The sequence below is a fragment of the Carya illinoinensis genome, chromosome 9 (assembly GCF_018687715.1).
Source record: "Carya illinoinensis cultivar Pawnee chromosome 9, C.illinoinensisPawnee_v1, whole genome shotgun sequence".
NCBI lineage: Eukaryota > Viridiplantae > Streptophyta > Magnoliopsida > Fagales > Juglandaceae > Carya > Carya illinoinensis.
This window is the reverse complement of record NC_056760.1, coordinates 5,084,628-5,102,821: the sequence shown is the minus strand read 5'-3', so window position 1 is coordinate 5,102,821 and position 18,194 is coordinate 5,084,628. Positions and strand designations below refer to the sequence as shown.

The 18,194-nt window shown below is 35.3% G+C and overlaps 2 protein-coding genes across 4 annotated transcripts; both read left to right on the top strand.

Annotated features, from left to right (window-relative positions):
- Positions 1-2,021: 2,021 nt before the first annotated feature.
- On the top strand, positions 2,022-9,529 carry LOC122276514 (pentatricopeptide repeat-containing protein At1g80270, mitochondrial-like). Its single transcript, XM_043086305.1, has 3 exons — positions 2,022-2,179; positions 4,046-4,634; positions 8,038-9,529. Exons 1-3 carry the CDS (start codon positions 2,145-2,147, stop codon positions 9,280-9,282), a joined length of 1,869 nt encoding a protein of 622 aa, XP_042942239.1. The 5' UTR covers positions 2,022-2,144; the 3' UTR covers positions 9,283-9,529.
- Positions 9,530-11,529: 2,000 nt separating this feature from the next.
- Positions 11,530-17,624, top strand: LOC122276512 (sulfoquinovosidase-like). 3 transcript variants are annotated; one of them, XM_043086300.1, is made up of 8 exons: positions 11,531-12,782; positions 12,868-13,000; positions 13,445-13,660; positions 13,932-14,087; positions 14,333-14,585; positions 16,034-16,434; positions 16,963-17,079; positions 17,174-17,624. In XM_043086300.1, exons 1-8 carry the CDS (start codon positions 11,767-11,769, stop codon positions 17,507-17,509), a joined length of 2,628 nt encoding a protein of 875 aa, XP_042942234.1. In that variant the 5' UTR covers positions 11,531-11,766; the 3' UTR covers positions 17,510-17,624. The 3 variants fall into 3 exon arrangements, with proteins under 3 accessions (XP_042942236.1, XP_042942235.1, XP_042942234.1); XM_043086302.1 differs by lacking the exon at positions 17,174-17,624 and having other exon boundaries at positions 11,530-12,782; positions 16,034-16,472; XM_043086301.1 differs by lacking the exons at positions 16,963-17,079; positions 17,174-17,624 and adding an exon at positions 16,544-16,585 and having other exon boundaries at positions 11,530-12,782.
- Positions 17,625-18,194: the final 570 nt, after the last annotated feature.

The window sequence follows — 18,194 nt, the reverse complement described above, 5'->3', positions numbered from 1 at the left end:
TTACACTCACGAGTCACATACACGTGATTTCATTTTATTTTGCCATCGATTCCCCTCCCTCCCCCCATCCCCACGTTAGCAACCTTGACCTCTCTCTCAAGGATAGATCTTTTTTTTTTTTTTTTTTTTTTTTATATATAAGTAAACACAATCTTATTAATAATAATAGACATAACCTAAGTACACAAGATGATATACAAGAGATAAGACCTATTTAAGTGGTTATAGTAGTTACTAAAAAGTCATGTACATTTTATCTATTGAAGTCTATAGCTAGAGATCACAAGAACAAAGTACTGAAAAATAAGATACGAATCTCCTCCATAGTCTGCTCCTTATCCCTCAATGATATATCTACAATGATAATTTCCTGCCATAAAACATTTATTTGAGATTGTCCAGCAATTTTATACCTTCGCAAGGAAAATAGTCAATTCAAACAGCTTTCTAATTGCAATTAGAAAGAACAGGAGAACCAAATACCAATTACGCCCTCATAACAATGCAAACAAATTGCAAACTCTCTCATCAAAGTCTCACTCTCCTCGCTTTGTGAGAAATTAAGTCGAAATAAATGAAATTCATCAAGATGGAGTTGAATTTGTTGATGATGATTACTGAGGCTTTATTATTAGGTGGCTGGGTATTTGTGTTCTGGTTTGTGAAGAGAGTGAACAAGTAGTATTATATGGGTAGATAGGGAGAAATGGCATCTCTTTTCCTCCTGGTGATTTGGTTTTCTTCAACTTTCCAAGTAATTTGGATTTGTCTTAATAAGAAAAAGAGCGTAATTTAGAGAGAGCTAGGGGGGTTTGTAGGCATCGGGGATGATGGTGGGAGAGAGAGAGCAAAGGGGGAAGAGATGAAAAATAAAATAAAATCGTGTATATGTGGGTGTAAATTTTAGTTTAGTATACACGTCCTATGTGGCAGATTTGTATGAAAAATTATAAACATAAACTTATATACCACGCATCATATTTTTAAAAATATATTTTTAGGTCTAATTTGGTTACATATATAATATAAAATGAGATGAAAAATATGTGAATAATAGTAAAATAAATTGTGAATGGTAGTGAATAATTTGAGTTAAGATTTTTTGAAGTTTTGGAAATGGAGAGATAAAAAGTTGAATAAAAAACTATAAAAAATGATTAGAATATAAATTTTTAATATTACTTTGTTTTAAGATTTGAAAAAGTTGAATTATTTTTTATATTTTATTTATAGGTTTGAGAATGTTATAATGATTGGTTTGGTTTCACAAATTTTTCAAACCATATCATTCATCTTATCTTAACATTAAAATGACAAATATCATTTAAATATAAATATTTTTTAATTTTCAATTTTAAAATTTTTTTGTATGATCATTACTTAATAAATACAGTTTTTCAAAATTAAAAAATAATAATAATTCAATTTTTTTAAATCTCATAACAAAAATAACATTAAAAAATTATAGTATAATTCTCTTTTAACTTTATAAATTTTTTATTTATTATTTGCTAAAATTCTATAAAATGTTTAATTAAAACAAATTTGGTATTATTCACAAATTATTTTAATATGATTTATAAATTCCTAATCTTTTCTCATTTAGATAATCAAACTATAAATAATGAGATGAGATAGTTTTATATGAAAATTAAAAGTTAAATAAATTATTATTTTAAAATTTAAATTATTTATTATATTTTATATAAAAAATTTAAAAAATTATAATAATAAAATAAGATAAGATAAAGAATTTTGCTACATACAAGCATAGTTGCGCACTAATCTGTATACCAATACTGATTTATTCATACTTAAAATTTAAATTAACACTATTTTTAATAAAATCTACTTTTTAACCAATCACATTATATTAATACACAGATTAGTACGCAATTATGCTTGCAACTATATTTTTCGTAAAATTAAATACTTTATCGATCAAACGGATGTAATATAATCCGATGGAACTTCTGAAATTAGAAAATCATATAATCAGCGCCCCAAGTCCAGGTAAATTACCAGAAGGCCCTGGATAGGGTTTTTAGGGTTTAAGAGCCTGCATTTGTTTTAGTACTCTCCTCTCAAGCAGTCATCTCACCATTTGGTTCTCGGATTTCCTTGCAAATACATTTCATTTCACAATGTGGGCTCTTCGTCGTGCTTCTATTCCTCTCAGGTAAGCCTGTGTCTGTATATGTAAGTAAGTGGATGGGAATTTGTATCTGTTTAAATACTGAGAAATTTGTGGAAATCGACGTCAAGTTGGAATTTGGTTGGTTTCTTCTTTATAACGAAAAGTATGCTTCTTTGGGTTTTTAGCATCCGATCCCTCTGGTTTGTTACCGAGAAAACTAAGGAAAATGACACGGAAGTTGGATGTTAAGATGTTTAGGATTGATGGCTTCGTTGGCTGGTTGGTTTGTTCTTACCGCGTATATGTGTACTTATTTGTTGTTACGGTGGAAAGGGAAGGATGGTGGGAGCTTTTAATGGTTCCTGTCGTTTTTGTTTATTATTGAAAAACGTTCGTCCTCTGGTTCATATTTTCCAATAACGTTCGGTTCTTTTTGAGAGTGAAAAAGAATAGAAGTGGAATTTTGGTTTTAAAAGTTTATGCGTTTCTTGTATTTTCTCATTTCCTGTCATGTCGTGGTGATAAAACGCAAATTTTATACTAGCGGGAATCAAATTCTCGCCATCGTATAATTTTTTTTTTTATTCTGATTAGTTCTTCCGCCAACTTCGTTTCCATTATTCATCACCTGCTTAACCAAACGCGTATTGTCTAAATTGTTGTTTATCAAAACATAACTTTCAATTTATTACAAACACAAGCGAGTTTAGCTTTTTGAGAAGTTGCCGGAACTGCTGCCTTGTTTTGAAACTTGAAAACATGAGAAGTTGAAAAAAAGATCTGGTATCCTATCTTATATTGTTTCAATCATTAGAACATCACTCCTAGGTGTTGCTCTTGTATATGACCCATGTACTTGGGCTTTTTCCTATTTCTACGATCAATAAAATCTTATTTACCGCTGATAAAAAAAATATTAGTTTCAAACTGTGTAAGTTTTGTGTTGCACATTATTCTCGAGTTAGCATTTCTTCCTTCTGATTAAGTTGTTTATACGGGATAGGCATCTTGTCAAATTTATTTATTTTTTCATGGTTCATATACACAATTACACAGTCCAGGTGTTACACTGTTGATATTAAAAAGTGGCAAGGGAGGGTTCGGCATGGGAACTTGAATGCACCACAGCAGCAAAGAAGAATTCCATTATTTCTGTAGCTGCTATCCCTTAAGTTTTGTTATCCCATTTTTTGTCCAAACCTTCCAACCCTTTGCTGGATTCTGCGTGTGAAAACTTTCTCCCATAACTCTCTTCTTATAACACTCCAATAGAAGGCCCAAGCTACATAACCTAATACTCCAAAAGAACTAGTCAATGATATAATTGAAACCTCACTGACTTTTTATAAAGAGCAAGAACTTCTCATTCCCTACTCTTATGTGGGATCCCATATATCATCTACTCTTATCCTTATCCTTATCCTTATCATATGGGGTATTACAATCTCCCCCCTCCCCCCCCCCCCCCCAAAAAAAAAAAATAAAAATATTCCAGGCGTTCTCGTTGGGTCAATTCATCGTAGGTAGCACGGCTCAAGTCCCACATTTCAGGTTGAGATAGGCTCTGATACCATTTGTAACGCTCCAATGGAAAGCTCAAGCCACATGACCTATACTCCAAATGGACTAGCCAATGATACAATTGGAGCCCTGTTAGAATCTTATAAAAAGCAATAACTTCTCATTCTCAAGCGATGTGGGATCCCATACACCACCTACCCTCATCCTTATCATATGGGGTACCACACTTCCATATTTAATGATATCTACTCTCTTAATTATTATCATATATTTTAAAAACTCTTTAACAACAAACCCTGAAATTGAATACAATTACTATTATTCATGCTTCTCTTGTTGATATTGTGCGATTTGATGGATTATTTATTTGTTTCTTCCTGTTTTCAGGAGCCGAGGGTTCAGCATAGGAACTTCTCATGTTTCTTGTGTTAAACTAGAAATGCCAAGTACTTATATAGAGGATGACAAGATTGGTACCCTTGAGTCTCCTCGAGAGCCATATGATAGATTTCAACCTTTGAAAAGATTTTGCCACCCAACATATGATTCTTTAAAGTTCTTTGTTGGTAGACACAGTTTTTCTTCGCAAGCTGGTGCAAAAAGCAGTGGAGAGGATGACTTGGAAGATGGTTTCTCTGAACTTGAGACACCTTCTAGTGTTGAGGTAAATCAAGACGTAGAGGATGAAAGTGATGATGAATCATCTTCCGAACCAGAACTTGCTGATGATGATGTTGAAGAGGCTTCTCAAATTGAGCTGGAGTTATCAGACACTGAGACTGACCCGAGGGAGAAAAAGACACCTAGGAAAAGGGCTCAGTCAGCACTGTTCAAAGCCATATTGGCTGCTTCAGGTTCATCTTTTCATAATGTGCTTGATAAGTGGGTTGAGGAAGGGAATGAATTGAGCCGAGCAGAGATCTCACTTGCCATGCTTAATCTTCGTAGACGCCGGATGTATGGGAGGGCATTGCAGGTAAATTTATGTCCATTTTTATTCACTGAAAATTAGCTAGCACTTGGAATTGTTTTACCTCGTTCTCATACCTCATATTAATGGACTTAAATGGTCAAACTTGCAGGTCATTATACTGATTAGGGAAAAAAATAGCAGCAGTTAATTGTACTAATAATTTTTTCTAAATATGAATTTGTATTGTCTTAGATATTAAATATAGTATGCAGAAAATAAGGTGTCAACTTTAGTAGTTAGATCTTTCTTCAAAGAGTTTAGTTTAGTTTTTTTTTTGTTTTGTTTTTTGTTTTTTTTATATGTTCTCAAAGTTTTTAGAACTTTTGGTAGTTGGTTTTCATTTGAAGTATTTGAAAAGTTAGAGCGCCATTTAGTGGCATTTCTTATTTGGAGAGGAACGCTAGGGAGGATTTTAATGATGGTCAATTTGAGGAAGCGCTCAATAACAGTAAAGGTTTGGTATTATGCTATTGGCTACTTTTTTCAATAAGTTACTTGCAGAAAATGATTGAGAGCTAAATAGTTACTCTCAATGACTTACTTTAGGGCCAATATCATGCTGCAGGATTCTTTATAGTTTCTCTCCCTTGTTTATCAAACTATGTTGTGGCATCAGATCAGCAGGATTGATGAGATTGCTTCCACTATCCATTTTCTAGGCCAGGGTTTAATCGAACTTGGAGTGATTTGAGTTATACACCGATGTGTCTTCGAACCATCTCCTGGAGCATGTGGTCATGGGTCTATTCCCATATGAGTGTCTAAGTGATATGTTTACTTTAATTTGACCCATAGGGGTTAGCCCAAGTGGTAATAAGGGCTTTGGTCTTAGGGATATGCTCCCCCTATGGCTAAGTTTTGAACTCCTTAGGTGCAAACAATATCTAGGGATCACATCTCATAGGTGAAAAAGCCGATGATTTATCCGATCCACGTGATGTTGGGGTGTTACATGGGTCTAGGGTTTAACTGAGTACAAGACCTATTGCGGTTGCATGGTCTATGGCGTTTAACTGGGCAAAAGATGTGTGAATGCCTTCTGTTTCTGTACTCAGTATCAACTGTTATTATGTCAGTCTGAAAGCACCATTTTGGGGAGAGTTTTTTTTTTTTTTGGGGGGGGGGGGGGGGGGGGGGGGGAGACATAGATTTATGGTTGCTATATTGCACTTTGCTTGTCATTAAGAAAAGTCATGCACTTATCAAAAAACAAAAGCCATGTGTGACACTATCAAAAAAGTAAAAGCCATGTGTGAGTACACTATCAAAAAAGAAAAGCCACTAGTTTTGACTTGACTGATCACTTATGAGAAAAAAAGTTTTGGCTTGACAGACTATCAAGTTCTTATTGTTTACCATTTGTTAAGGTCTTGTTTAGATGTTAAGATGAGATAAAATGAGATGAAGAATATGTGAATAGTAGTGAGATTGTTTGTGAATAATAATAAAATGATTTGAGTTTAGATGTTTTATGGGGTTTTGGGAAAGGAGAGATAAAAAGTTAAATTAGGGCTTGTTTGGAAATAGATCTCATTCCAATATTTCCATTTCATCTCATTCCATCTCTTTCTCAAACATAATTCAAATACAAAATTTTCAAACTAATTATTACAACTTTTTCAAACTAATTATTACAATTTTCCCAAACTTTCAAACAAAAAATAAAAAGCAATTCAATTTTTTCAAATTTTCAAGCAAAAATAATATTAGAAAACTATATTCTAACAATATTTTAATTTTATAATATTTTTTATTCAATTTTTTCTCTCTCATTTCCCAAAACTCAAAAAATACTTAACTCAAACTATCTCACTACCATTCACAACCTAACTTATTACTATTCACAAAATTCTTATATGATCTCACTCTCCAAACGAGCCCTAAAAATATTAGAAAGTTAAAATATTGTTAAAATAAGATTTTTAATATTATTTTTGTTTTGAGATTTGAAAAGTTAAATTGTTTTTTGTATTTTATTTAGAACTTTGATAAAGTTGTAAAGATTAAATGATGATAAAATGAAAAAGTTAAATATTTGAAATTGAAAAATATTTGTGTTTGAGTGATGTTTGAATGATGAGATGAGATGTTTCAACAGCCAAACTAGCCCTATATCTGCACAATAGAAAGATTGGGCATTGAAGTGATAGATATGAATTTGAGGATGAATTAAGCGACTAGAACATCTATAGGAACCTTGGCTCTCCTCTATCCATGTTTTAGTTCGACTGCTAATTTTGTTTCAGTTTTGTTCTACCATTAAGGAGATGCTTGGAGAATGAGATGAGATAAGAATTCTATGAATTGATGTGAAATGATTTGTGAATAGTAGTAAAATGGTTTGACTTAAAATATTTTATTGGGTTTTGGGAAATGAGAGAGAAAAAAGTTGAATAAAAATATTATAAAATTAAATATTGTTAAAATATAAATTGCTGATATAATTTTTGTTTTGAAATTTGAAAAAGTAGTATTATTTTTTGTGTTTTGTTTGAGAGATTGGAAAAACTGTAATGAGTAGATGAAAAACTTGAAAATTTGAAATTAAAAGTATTTGTATTTGAGTAATGTTTGGAAATAAAATTATGAGAAATTTTGAAATAAGATGAGATGAAATTCTTTCCCAAAAAACCATTAAATGTCCTAAAGAATTTTAATATTCTATTGGTAGTACTTATCAAGAGACAACTATCCAGTTTCCATGAAGAAAGCTATGGAGACATAAGGCGCCACCCAAAGCAGCATTCTTTGTGTGGAGAATATCTTTGGGTAAGATTCTCACAACTAATAATTTGAGGAATCGTAGGGTAATCATTGCATATTAGTGTTGCATGTGTAGGAAGGGGGGTGAATCGGTGGACCATCTCTTAATACATTGTGAGATAGCGAGAGGGTTATGGAATGAGGTTCTTGGCATAATTGACTTGGCTTGGGTTATGCCTGAGAATGTGGTAGGGGTTTTGGCCAGTTGGACAAATTTGAGAGGCAATCAACAGATAAAAGAGGTTTGGAAGATGATCCCCATATGCATCATGTGGTGTTTATGGCAAAAGGGCAATGAAAGGACGTTTGAGGACAAAGAGAGATTGATGGAGGAATTGAAATCTTTCTTTATTAGAACTCTTTGTAATTGGACCATAGCAGTTGATTTCAATGGCTTAGAGTTACAAGATTTTCTTATTTCCATTGCTCATACCTGGCTATGGCAACTATACATTGTATCGGGCTTTTGCCTATTCTTTGATGATTATAATTTATTTACTTATAAAAAAAAAAGTACTTATCAAAACACAAAAATTCTATTGGTAGTATCTACTGGCACACCTATGGCGTATGTTAGTTTTGATTTCTAGTTCTATAATGGCATTAGTTGTGGACTTGAGGCAATTCTTCATTGGTTTTGCAGCTTTCAGAGTGGCTGGAAACAAATAAGCATCTTGACTTTGCTGAGAGAGATTATGCTTCTCGCCTTGATTTGATTGCCAAGGTACGTGGCCTCCAGCAGGCAGAGAACTACATTGGCAAGATCCCAAAATCCTTCAGAGGGGAGGTAATCTACCGAACCCTGCTGGCAAACTGTGCCACTGCTAACAATGCTAGGAAAGCCGAAGAGATATTCAATAAAATGAAGGACCTAAACTTCCCAATCACAGCATTTGCTTGCAACCAGTTGCTTCTACTCTACAAGAGGCTTGACAAGAAGAAAATAGCCGATGTATTATTATTAATGGAGAAAGAAAATGTCAAGCCCACTCTGTTCACTTATAAGATCTTAATAGACGCCAAAGGCCAGTCCAATGACATAACTGGTATGGATCAAATTGTCGAGACAATGAAGGCTGAAGGCTTGGAACCTGACATTCATATACAGTCCATCTTGGCTAAGCATTATGTCTCAAGCGGACTTGAAGAAAAAGCTGAGGCAATGTTAAAGGAGATGGAAGGGGACAACTTAAAAAATGGTTGGGTTTGCCAAGTGTTACTTCCTCTTTATGCGCAGCTGGGAAAGGCTGATGAGGTGAGTAGAGTTTGGAAGGCATGCGAGTCAAATCCTCGGCTGGAGGAGTGCATGGCTGCTGTTGATGCATTCGGAAGATTGAAGAAGATTGAAGAAGCAGAGGCAGTTTTTGAAAGGGTGTTGAAAACATGGAAGACAGTTACGTCGAAGCATTACTCTGTGCTTCTGAGGGTGTATGCAAATCATAAGATGCTAGCCAAGGGCAAGGATCTTATCAAGCGAATGTCGGATAGTGGGTGTAGGATTGGCCCATTGACTTGGGATGCACTTGTAAAGCTCTATGTGCAGGCAGGGGAGGTGGAAAAGGCTGCCTCCATCTTGCAGAAGGCAACCCAACAGAACCAGATGATCCCAATGTTCAGCTCTTATATGGCTATTATGGATCAGTATGCTAAGAGGGGTGATATCCATAATTCAGAAAAAATGTTTCATAGGATGAGACAAGCTGGTTATGTGTCTCGGATGCGGCAGTTCCAAGCTCTATTACAGGCCTATGTAAATGCTAAGGTGCCTGCTTACGGATTTAGGGAGAGGATGAAAGCAGATAATATATTCCCAAACAAATCTTTGGCATCCCAATTGGCACAGGTTGATGCGTTTAGGAAGACAGCTGTGTCAGATTTGCTTGACTGATGAACTTGTTTATTTGTTGTTCCTTTCAGGTCGCTCTAGCTACTATAGTGTCAACTTTTTATATACTAATACAGTTGGCAACAATATTAATTTGTAGGTTGATAATTTTGGATTATTATGTTCTTACTATTATACTGTTGTGCTTGGAAATTTCCACATCTTAAGATCGTATGTACCATGGGAAGTTTATTGCTACCCTCTAAGTTTGAGGGATGCTAACTGCTAAGATCTTGTCAGTATTGTGCCATTATTTTGTAGTCTGTATTGTTGACTTTGTTAGCCCGTGCAAGGACTCAGCTTATAGCCATCAATAACTCCATGTCCACTCGTTGGAATTACACTATGCTATGGGTTTAGTTTACAACAAATCCAACTCCCACTCCGCGAGGCACAAGATGTGAGGCCAAGTTTTTGGTTGAAAGAGCAATCATGCATTTATAATCACTTTCATAAATTTTGTTTTAAATTAAAATTAATTATGTAAAATTAGCAACCTAAATAAAAAATTTAGTATTTTTAATGAAAAGACAATATTACATTAGTTAATTGTAAAATAAATTTATAAAATAGTTGTAAAAATATTATTATTCTCGATTTCAAAACAAGATGATATTCTTATTTCTGTTTGCAAAATAAAAATATATCAAGTAATTTCTAATTAATAAAAGGTAATAATAATATTCATACAAATTAATTACATCATTGTGGTACGGTACATATACAGTCAAAACAATCCCACAAACTGATATAATTTTATTTGATCTGTAAGATCTACTTTATAATAAAAATAATTTTATAATATGACAAATTACATCAAGTCACATTAATTTATAAGATTATTTTTATATAATTTTTTTGTGGTTAGAGTATTTTTCACAATGTTTTAAAGTAAGTTGTCATTTGTGCAGCCCAACTCGTTGCTTTGCATAGGGTCAGTGATTCCTTGCAGGATGCCGGGTTACGTTACTGGTGTAACTTGTCCTTATTGAAGGGGAATTTCTTGCCTTTTAAGGTTTCTCCTTGTCACTGAGCAATTTGAGAAGAAAGCAGGACTGGTGCGATGACACAATTTAATCCTATCCAAGTCATCTCTCTCTCTCTCTCTCTCTCTCTCTCTCTCTCTCTCGCACATATTATGTATGTATGTGTGTGTGTATATTATATATATATATATATATGACTGTAAAAGAGTATGCGTTTGGCACAAGAGATCTTGATTTAGTAAGAACAGCACAGCAAATGGGGGATAGAATCATAGATCCCTCGTACCTAATGGGAGAAAGGTAAGGAAGTGTTCATGCAAATCATGACAGCGTACCAAACCTTTTTGGGCACCTACCAAGAAAGTGGATCCTGCAACTTTTTAATATAAGAGTGGCTCAACAACAACCGAGACGGAACCTAAATTTGGTCTCGATAAATGTATTTCACTTCTTTTATTTATTTTTTATTTTTTTATATGTATTTTTTAATATATTTAAATATTTTTTTTTTTAAAAAAATTCACAAAATTATTAAAAATTTTTTATTAATCACTAAGTAAAAAAATTGCATCGGGACATACTATTTAGACCCAAATTCGGTGAATTTAGCATTTCTGTTTCAATACCAGTTGGAATGAATTTTTGTAGACAGACAGCCAAGTCTTCAATATATATTGTGAAATCTATTTCTTGCGTTTATTTCTCTCTCACTTTAAACTTAAAAATAAGAGACTCTAAAAAAATTTTAAAGTCAAAATTATCGTTTATCCATTCGAAACAGGAAATTCGTAACGCTTTGTCTAAGTTGTCTTTTATAATTGAAGGGGACATAAAGTGCCAAATTAAAGGCCAAGAAAAAGGGCGATGAGAGGCGAATATGCAAAGTAAAGAAAAGAGACAGAAGAGGTTATCATGATAGCGAAAGGGGAATCCCAACGGATATCTGAAACTGTAACCTTTCATTAAGTTGGGAAGAAGTTGGTTCCTACCGTTCTATCTGAAAGCGACTCCGACTCTACCTTGTTTGAAATTGATTCAATACGTTCAGCTGATGCCCATAGATTTACATAAAATGGTCAAATATATCTATGAAGAAGTCAAAAGATGCCGACAAGTGTACGAAGCTAAAATAAAAGTTTTTAATTTCAGATAAAATAAAGGCGTTTGCAAGGGATAGTGGGAATTTGTGTGGTAGAAAAAGCAAAATATTTGAATTGATGGGGGGCTTAAGTGCAATAGAACAGATCGAACATCATAAATAATAAATATCAGTAAATGAGGGCAGCTGAGTCAGTACGCAGATTCATTTCATCAAAGATTTGGAGCCCATCTTGATCTATCCCTCAAAAGCAAATTGTTACGAACTTCGAGTCTTTTGATTCACAGAGAGACACAGGGTTTTCGTCATCTTTCAGGAAAAAGGATCTTACATAAAAAAAAAAATTTCAGGTTCAGAAGATATAAATAAAGATTGCATGGTCAGCTCTCTCGTTGATCTAACATGGCAGCCCTTAAAATCACCAAAAAGCACCACAAACGCCTTAATAACCCTTTCCCGTCGACCCCAACAGGCCTACCTTCCATCCGAGGAACTCTGTTTTTCAATTCCCAAAGAGTGCCTTCACGCCAAATCTTCTCGATCGGAGAGGACTTCCAGATTCTTTGGAGCTCCAACCATGGTGGTTATATCTCAATTTATCATCAATCCAGTCCTTCTAGATCCATATGGTCTACCATACCGGGCCAAGCCTTCGTGTCTGCTGCATTGGCCGAAACAGAGGTGGAGGAAAGCAGGGGATCTTTTGTTGTGAAAGAGGGAGATGTTCATTTGGTTTGTAATGATCAAACCATAGAGGACATAAGAGTGATGGATCAGTTTGATCGTTCTGTAGAGGGTAAATATCAAGATTCTCCATCTGGGTATCCGGGGTTTGAGCAGATAAAAGGTACGAATGGTACCAAATTCCCTATTTTGCTAATAACTGGTTGGATTTTCAACATGAAGAAAAATAAAAGGCAGTTTTGGAAAGACGGAACTGCTGCAGAAATACAATTCGAGGACAAGGATCCTTCAACTTCTGCGAGGTATTGGGTTTTGTTTGAGCAGAAGAACAGTAATCAGATTGGTTTCCAAGTGATGCTTGGGCAATCAAACTTTAAGCTATACCCAAAAGCCTCCTCAACAGCTTCAGGAAGATACCGGAGGTTTAGGCGGAGGCTGGGGCTGATAAAGAAACGGATGCTTGGTTTCTGTTGGTACATTTCAAGGCCGAGAGGGTATGTCCCAGTTTGCTCAGCAGAGGAGGAAATAGAAGAGTTGCGAGTTTCAGAATCCGCGCAATTCAACAGGGTCTGCTTGACATATTCAAGTGAAGCAAATGAAAGATTCTTTGGTTTTGGGGAGCAGTTCTCACACGTAAATTTCAAAGGCAAACGGGTACCTATTTTCGTTCAAGAACAAGGCATCGGAAGAGGGGATCAACCAATTACTTTTGCAGCTAACTTGGTTAGCTATAGGTAGATGAAAAAAATAGCTTTTTCACCACCTTATGCTTGACCTGTATAGCACGTGTAAAATCGATACAGTTTTTCCTTATTGCAGGGCTGGCGGTGATTATAGTACAACTTATGCTCCTTCTCCATTCTATATGACGTCCAAAATGAGGTCTCTTTACCTTGAAGGATATGATTATTCCATGTTCGATCTAACGAGGCATGATAGAGTTCAAATTCAGGTATAGTGGATCTTACAGCCATAATGAAAACTTAAAATTGTATATTTGTTTGAGCCAAAGGATTCAGATAATCTTTTCTATTGGCTAGAGCAATTCGGATATCAATCAGGAGAATGCTGTAAAATTTTTTGGAAGGGCATTGGAAAAGTAAAAATTTCAATTGTAAGCAGAAACTGAACCTTTTGGTTTGGAAGAAGCAATGCTTTTTATTAAGGAAGACGCATACTTACATTATGCCATACTAAAAACCATATTGCACTCGTACATTGGTTCACTACCAAATCAATGAATAAAAAGATGGCCTTAAAATGCACGACTGTAATGTTTTCCAGGCGGTAAATTAGAAGAGTTGACAAGGAACTGGATTGTTTTCTCAATACATAATGGGCTCATTCAAGATCTTAAACCTGCAGTTTCCCATTTTCTGTATGCTGGAGATTGCAGATACACGGGTCTTCCGTTCAGGGACGGATTTTGCATGGGAATTCACCTTCCGAGCTCATTGAACATTTTACTGAAACCATTGGGAGGCCTCCTGAGCTTCCTGAGTGGATAATATCTGGTGCCGTGGTTGGATTACAAGGTGGCACAGAAACTGTTCGCCATACATGGGATGAGCTGAGGACCTACAATGTTCCCATTTCAGCATTTTGGCTCCAGGTAATGCCAGCCTTATGCAGGTCTCTTAACATGCTTAAATCACTTGAAACTGTTACGGTATTTTTTTCTGTTTTTTAAAATTTCATTTCAACAACTACTTGGAAAATTTCGACACCCACATCAGTAAGGAGACAGGACTTTTGAAACATCTAAATTAGGCTTTCACCACTGAAGATTTTCAGTATTCGAACAGATTGTGTAAAACAATATACGGTTATATTTGCAAGCATCCATTTGAATCGATTTATATTATGTAGAATCTGTTGAATAGGATTGGGTGGGGCAGAGGGAGACATTGATTGGATCACAACTCTGGTGGAATTGGGAAGTGGATACAAAAAGGTACTGGGGATGGCAACAACTAGTCCAAGACCTAAGTGCTCGGCATATCAAAGTGATGACATACTGCAATCCTTGTCTAGCTCCGGTGAAGACCTTTCTCACTTATGCTATTCATAATAAATCCTATCGTAACTCCTGCAATTAGTTGTAGTGCATTCCATCACTGTACGAAGGGTAATGCCATTAGAAACATGAAAAATCCAAATTGATTGCTTGATATCATTAATCACATTTCTATCCTGGAGGTAAAATGATGGCAGTACCCCTTGTACAGAAAAATGCTGTGCTGCAATTGGTGCTAGATTGAGAGTTTTCCACTTTATCTGACAGGTTCATGAGAAGTCAAACAGAAGGAGAAACCTTTTTGAGGAGGCAAAGAGGTTGGACATCTTGGTAAAAGATAAGCATGGACAGCCATACATGGTTCCAAATACAGCTTTTGATGTTGGGATGTTGGATTTGACACACCCAAATACTGCTAGTTGGTTCAAACAAATTTTACAAGAAATGGTGGATGATGGAGTCCGAGGATGGATGGCTGATTTTGGTGAAGGCCTTCCTGTGGATGCCACACTCTATTCAGGTCTTAAATTTGAAATTATATTTGAAAAAATTCAATATAAGGTCACTAATTCATGGGTTCTTGTGATTCCAAGTGATATAACAAATGAATGAAGTAAATTCATTTTCTCAAGAATCCCATAGCCCACTTATTCTCATGTAACGAGATCCAAGAGGTCAATGCCAAGTGGCAAGCTTCTACTTGCTGGCTCCTGCTTTTAGCTCCTTACAATATAGAATGATTATGTTCTTCATCCTAGGTCTTCATAGCTGATTTTTGTTTTTGTCTGAGAAGTAATGCAATTTTACTGCACAGAGGAGCACAGCCCTCGTACACAGGAAGTATATAGTACAAGTAGGATACACCCAACTAGGAGAACACGAAAAATAGCCAAATTATTTTAAATCTAAAAACTTAAAAAGGTGGAGAATTGGGAACTGTTGTGAGCAGCCATCCAAAGATAGAGAGTGCTAAATATTGTGCCTTTTAACTCTGTCAGGGTCCTCTCTTGGTCTTTAAACGTCTGGCCATTGCATTCTCACCAAAATGAACCACATTAAGCACAGCTGATTTTGGCATCTTGTAATTAGGGAGAAAAGATATCTGCTACTTTCAACACCCAAAGCTGAAACGACAATATAGTGACCCTTTGGTATTTTTCCTCTTCTAAACTTTTTTTTGGTGGGAGGAGTTTTTTTTTTTAATGTTTCTTATGCATCTCTTGAAAATGATAGTCTTCAGGCATTTAACGTTGCTAGGGAAACATTCTTCCGCATCTGATTTTTCCACAAAAAGGAATGTATTAGGTATTAACTTTCCAAATACCTCGTTTGGTTACATAGATGAGATGAGATAAAAGTTGAAAGTTGAATGCAATACTGTTAGAATATAATTTTTGTTTTGAGATTTGAAAAAGTTGAATTATTTATTATATTTTTTGTGAAAATTTGAAAAAATTTTAATGATTATATGAGATCTCATCTTGGTAACCAAACTAGGCCGTCTATCATGTTTTGTTCATAGCTTTTGATAAGGGTTCAAAACTTCAAATGCTAATTCTTCCCATCACGCTTTCCATACCCCATACATTTCCCTACATACACTTGACAAACTAGTAAACTACATCTACATGATATAATATTATCATGCAAGACTTACAAGTCATGAAGGCAATCCAAAAGTGGGTTTTTCAACAAAGTGCCCATGACCTTAATATCAACATTTTCAACTTACATGGTTCTGAGGCTGTCAGCATCCCAACCCCAAAAGAATGAAAAAGATAATTATCACTTCTTTGAAATGGTAAGAAAATACATCATGTCCCAATCCAAAGGGAGGGTTAGTATATAGGTAAATTGGTGTGCAATGGTTTAAGTGGTAATAACCAATATTCTTGGTGTATTTTTCCTTGCATGATTATTCTTTATGAATTCAAATATACTGATAATTTATCAGACTCACCATTTCAGGTGAAGATCCTATTTCAGCGCATAATAGGTACCCTGAGCTATGGGCCCAAATAAACAGAGAGTTTGTGGAAGAATGGAAAAGCAACAGTGCGGGTAAGGTGAAAGAAGACCCAAAAGAAGCCCTAGTTTTCTTCATGAGAGCTGGTTTCAGAAATAGTCCCAAATGGGGGATGCTATTTTGGGAAGGAGACCAAATGGTAAGTTGGCAGGCCAATGATGGAATAAAGAGTGCTGTTACTGGTCTATTGAGCAGCGGACTTTCAGGGTATGCTTTTAACCACAGTGATATTGGAGGCTACTGTGCAGTAAACTTTCCGTTTATCAGGTATAGAAGAAGTGAAGAGTTGCTTTTACGTTGGATGGAGCTAAGTGCTTTCACCACTGTCTTCCGGACCCATGAAGTAAGCTCAAAACCCTGACACATTATTACACAACATACGTAAGTTTTGTCTTTTTGACCTCATTATATACATGCGTAAAAATGAAAAATGGAATACAAAAACGATGTAGGTTTTACCGAAGGTTGAAATTCAATTCTGAGGCTTGTGCATACAAAAAAGCACATTCCCAAAGGTAATCCTTTTAAGAATGTTAAAACTGCAAATAGTCTATATTTGATTTCTTTCCCCAATCCTTTTTCTTTTTTCTTTTTTTTTTCTCCAATCCTTTTTCTTTTTTCTTTTTTCTTTTTCCTTTCTTAACATTAGGAATTGTTTATACCTATGAAACTCAGCTTTAACATGACATAGGAGCTAAAATTAAAAAAAGTTACTCAGCTCAAGTATAAGATTTTAGTTAAAGCCCTTCTATATAAAATTAAAAAATGTGGCTCCCATGGTTTTAAACCATCATCTTTGATTATTTCACCTGAAGACCATAAGTGGTAGAATCTCATGAATAACTGCCATCTACCTGTTTTTTCTGAGCAGGGTAACAAGCCAACCTGCAATAGTCAATTCTACTCAAACCACCATACCTTATCACAATTTGCTCGTTTTGCTCAAGTATACAGAGCATGGAAGTTTTACAGAATTCATCTTGTAGAGGTATTACCAGAACTCAATAGATACTATTTCCTTTTCCAATTGGGGGAGTGAATTTAGCCAAATATCCCGACGGGTAATATTTTTTTGATTACAGGAAGCTGCTCAAAAAGGTCTGCCAGTTTGCCGCCACCTATTTCTCCACTACCCGGAAGATGATCATGTTCATAGCTTGATTTACCAACAATTCTTGGTCGGTACTGAGATCCTAGTGGTGCCTGTCCTAGACAAAGGCAAGAAGAACGTTAAGGTCTATTTTCCAGTGGGAGAACGTTGTGATTGGCAACATATCTGGACCGGAAAACTATTTAGAGAACAAGGTTGTGAAGCTTCCGTAGAAGCTGCAATCGGTTATCCTGCTGTATTTGTAAAGACTGGCTCCACCATTGGAGAGACCTTCATTAAAAATCTGAGAGATCTTAACATTCTTTAACCAAAAGTCTCTCAAACAAGGGGATGTTGTAATCACTCATAATTGGCTGTTCTTCCAATTTCATGCATTCTCAGTTCGTTGGCAAATAACATATATTTTACGTACCTTAAGTTTATTGAAATGTTGGTGGAAGGTTACCTTCGATCAATTGTGATTTTGCTTCCTAGTTGGGAAGCCATTGGAGTTCCCAGAAGTGTCAATGAACTAACGCATAACCTCTCAAAATGGCTTACATCCGATCTATATAGAAAGGGTGATTTCCAACATTTCATATTCCAACTGCGTCAGACAGATCTTCCCGTTGGCCAACGATGTAAAGTGTCCATAGACCCAAGTATCAAAGCATAATTCCTTGATTATAAACTTCGTCACACCAGCTTCGTGCTTCAGAAACTCAACCCAGCCTGGTCCCTGATCTTGGACATACTGCTATGTACAAATCATAGTTTCAAGTTTCAACCATAGAATGTAACATTGTTGAAACTTGTTTCAGCACAATTATGATTCTGACAAGAAGAAAACAATATACTGCAGCACAGACCAAAAAAAGAAAAACAAGAAGAAGAAGAAGAAGAAGAAGAAAGGTGGCGTATTTCTGTTCAGTTTATAGATATCCACAAAATTCATTGCATTTAACAGATCACAGCAGGAGACTTCAGATAAACGTTAGACAAAATACAAAAAA

Excerpts from the sequence above, each read along its gene's own strand:
- LOC122276512 (XM_043086300.1), top strand. The coding sequence starts at position 11,767 with ATGGCAGCCCTTAAAATCACCAAAAAGCACCACAAACGCCTTAATAAC. Across the intron at positions 12,783-12,867 it reads GCTAACTTGGTTAGCTATAG|GGCTGGCGGTGATTATAGTA; the intron begins GTAGATGAAAAA and ends TCCTTATTGCAG. Across the intron at positions 14,088-14,332 it reads GCAATCCTTGTCTAGCTCCG|GTTCATGAGAAGTCAAACAG; the intron begins GTGAAGACCTTT and ends TTTATCTGACAG.
- LOC122276514 (XM_043086305.1), top strand. The coding sequence starts at position 2,145 with ATGTGGGCTCTTCGTCGTGCTTCTATTCCTCTCAG. Across the intron at positions 2,180-4,045 it reads CGTGCTTCTATTCCTCTCAG|GAGCCGAGGGTTCAGCATAG; the intron begins GTAAGCCTGTGT and ends TCCTGTTTTCAG. Across the intron at positions 4,635-8,037 it reads TGTATGGGAGGGCATTGCAG|CTTTCAGAGTGGCTGGAAAC; the intron begins GTAAATTTATGT and ends TTGGTTTTGCAG.